This window comes from Gekko japonicus, unplaced genomic scaffold, assembly GCF_001447785.1.
Source record: "Gekko japonicus isolate JY-2015 unplaced genomic scaffold, Gekko_japonicus_V1.1 scaffold696, whole genome shotgun sequence".
NCBI classification, from domain to species: domain Eukaryota; kingdom Metazoa; phylum Chordata; class Lepidosauria; order Squamata; family Gekkonidae; genus Gekko; species Gekko japonicus.
The window spans coordinates 739,965-741,351 of record NW_015161971.1 but is presented as its reverse complement, the minus strand read 5'-3'; the positions used below and the strand labels follow the sequence as shown (position 1 = coordinate 741,351).

General features: G+C 51.3%; 1 protein-coding gene across 1 annotated transcript in view; it reads left to right on the top strand.

Moving 5' to 3' along the window:
* The first annotated feature begins 313 nt into the window (after window positions 1–313).
* LOC107126158 (carboxypeptidase A1-like) overlaps window positions 314–1,387 on the top strand; it is a 16,978-nt gene continuing 15,904 nt past the window's right edge. Inside the window, exon 1 of the mRNA XM_015429680.1 lies at window positions 314–378. Within this exon, the coding sequence (XP_015285166.1) occupies window positions 314–378 (65 nt within the window). The remainder of the gene's footprint in view (window positions 379–1,387) is intronic.

Sequence of the window (1,387 nt, the reverse complement as noted above, 5' to 3'; positions counted from 1 at the left end):
AGTTATGTGCCCGTTTATCTCACAGCTGTGCGGCGCGGATGGCCCAATCGCCCTTTTCGCGTCGCGCAGCCGATAGCGAACATTCCGCCTCTCCCCGACCCGAGGCAGGTGGCGGCTTCCCCACTTCATCAATCAGCAAAAGGGACGGAGGTGCCAACTCTTTTCTGACGGGGCCCTGGGAAGGAGGACAGCTGGCCGAGGCTGAAGACCGGGCACTGCCAGGCTGTGCCAACGCTGCCGCAGCCGAGGATGGTATATAAGGTATATAAGAGGGAGGTCCCTCTTTCTCAGGACGCATCCGGCTCCGGAGAAGATGAGGGCCCTCTTTGTGTTCGCCGGTCTTCTGGCCGTTGCCTTCGGCACGGAGAACTTTGTGGGGTAGGTAGACACGAGTGTGGGCCAAGGATGATCGTGGTGGGTCAACGCAAAGGGCCGTCGGGCTCCACTTTCGGTCCACAGCTGGAAGCAAGCGGAACGGGTTTAGAGGGTTCAGTTCACAGAGCATGTGATGATCGGTACATAAGAACATAGGAGAAGCCCATGTTGGATCAGGCCAATGGCCCATCCAGTCCAACACTCTTGTCACACAGTGGCCAGAAATACCAGGGGCCATGAGAGGTCCACAGTCACAGTGGCCAAAAATACCAGGTGCCATCAGGAGGTCCAGCAGTGGGGCCAGGACACTAGAAGCCCTCCCACTGTGCCCCCCCCAAGCACCAAGAATACAGAGCATCCCTTGCCCCAGACATAAAAACAAAAGAGAAGCCATGTTGGATCAGGCCAATGGCCCATCCAGTCCAACACACAGTGGCCAAAAATACCCTCAGGAGGTCCAGCAGTGGGGCCAGGAGACTAGGAGCCCTCCCGCTGTTGCCCCCCCCAAGCACCAAGAAGACAGAGCATCTCTTGCCCCAGACTGAGAGTTCCTATCTATACCTTGTGGCTAATAGCCACTGATGGACCTCAGCTCCATATAAGAACATAAGACAGGCCATTGCTGGATCAGGCCAATGGCCCATCCAGTCCAACACTCTGTGTCACACAGTGGCCAAAAATGCCAGGTAGTACGGACAAAAAAGGGAAAAGGGAAAAAAAACTGAACCTAAAACCTAGAATTCAGAACCTAAAAAGGTTAGTCAAGAATGGAAAAGGGCCAACTCTAAAAATCTAATTATGGAACATACAAAAATAACAAATAAGGGCCCATTCATACCTCATATACAAATATAAAAATACAAAGGCTGATGAAATAGACCTAACGCGTTTCGGCCTTCACGGGCCTTCCTCAGAGGTCTAATGCAAATAGAACATATTGGCTAATATGTAAAAATATATACACAATCAAACATATACAAAATATGAAGTAAAGACCAGAAAACAATTGTTC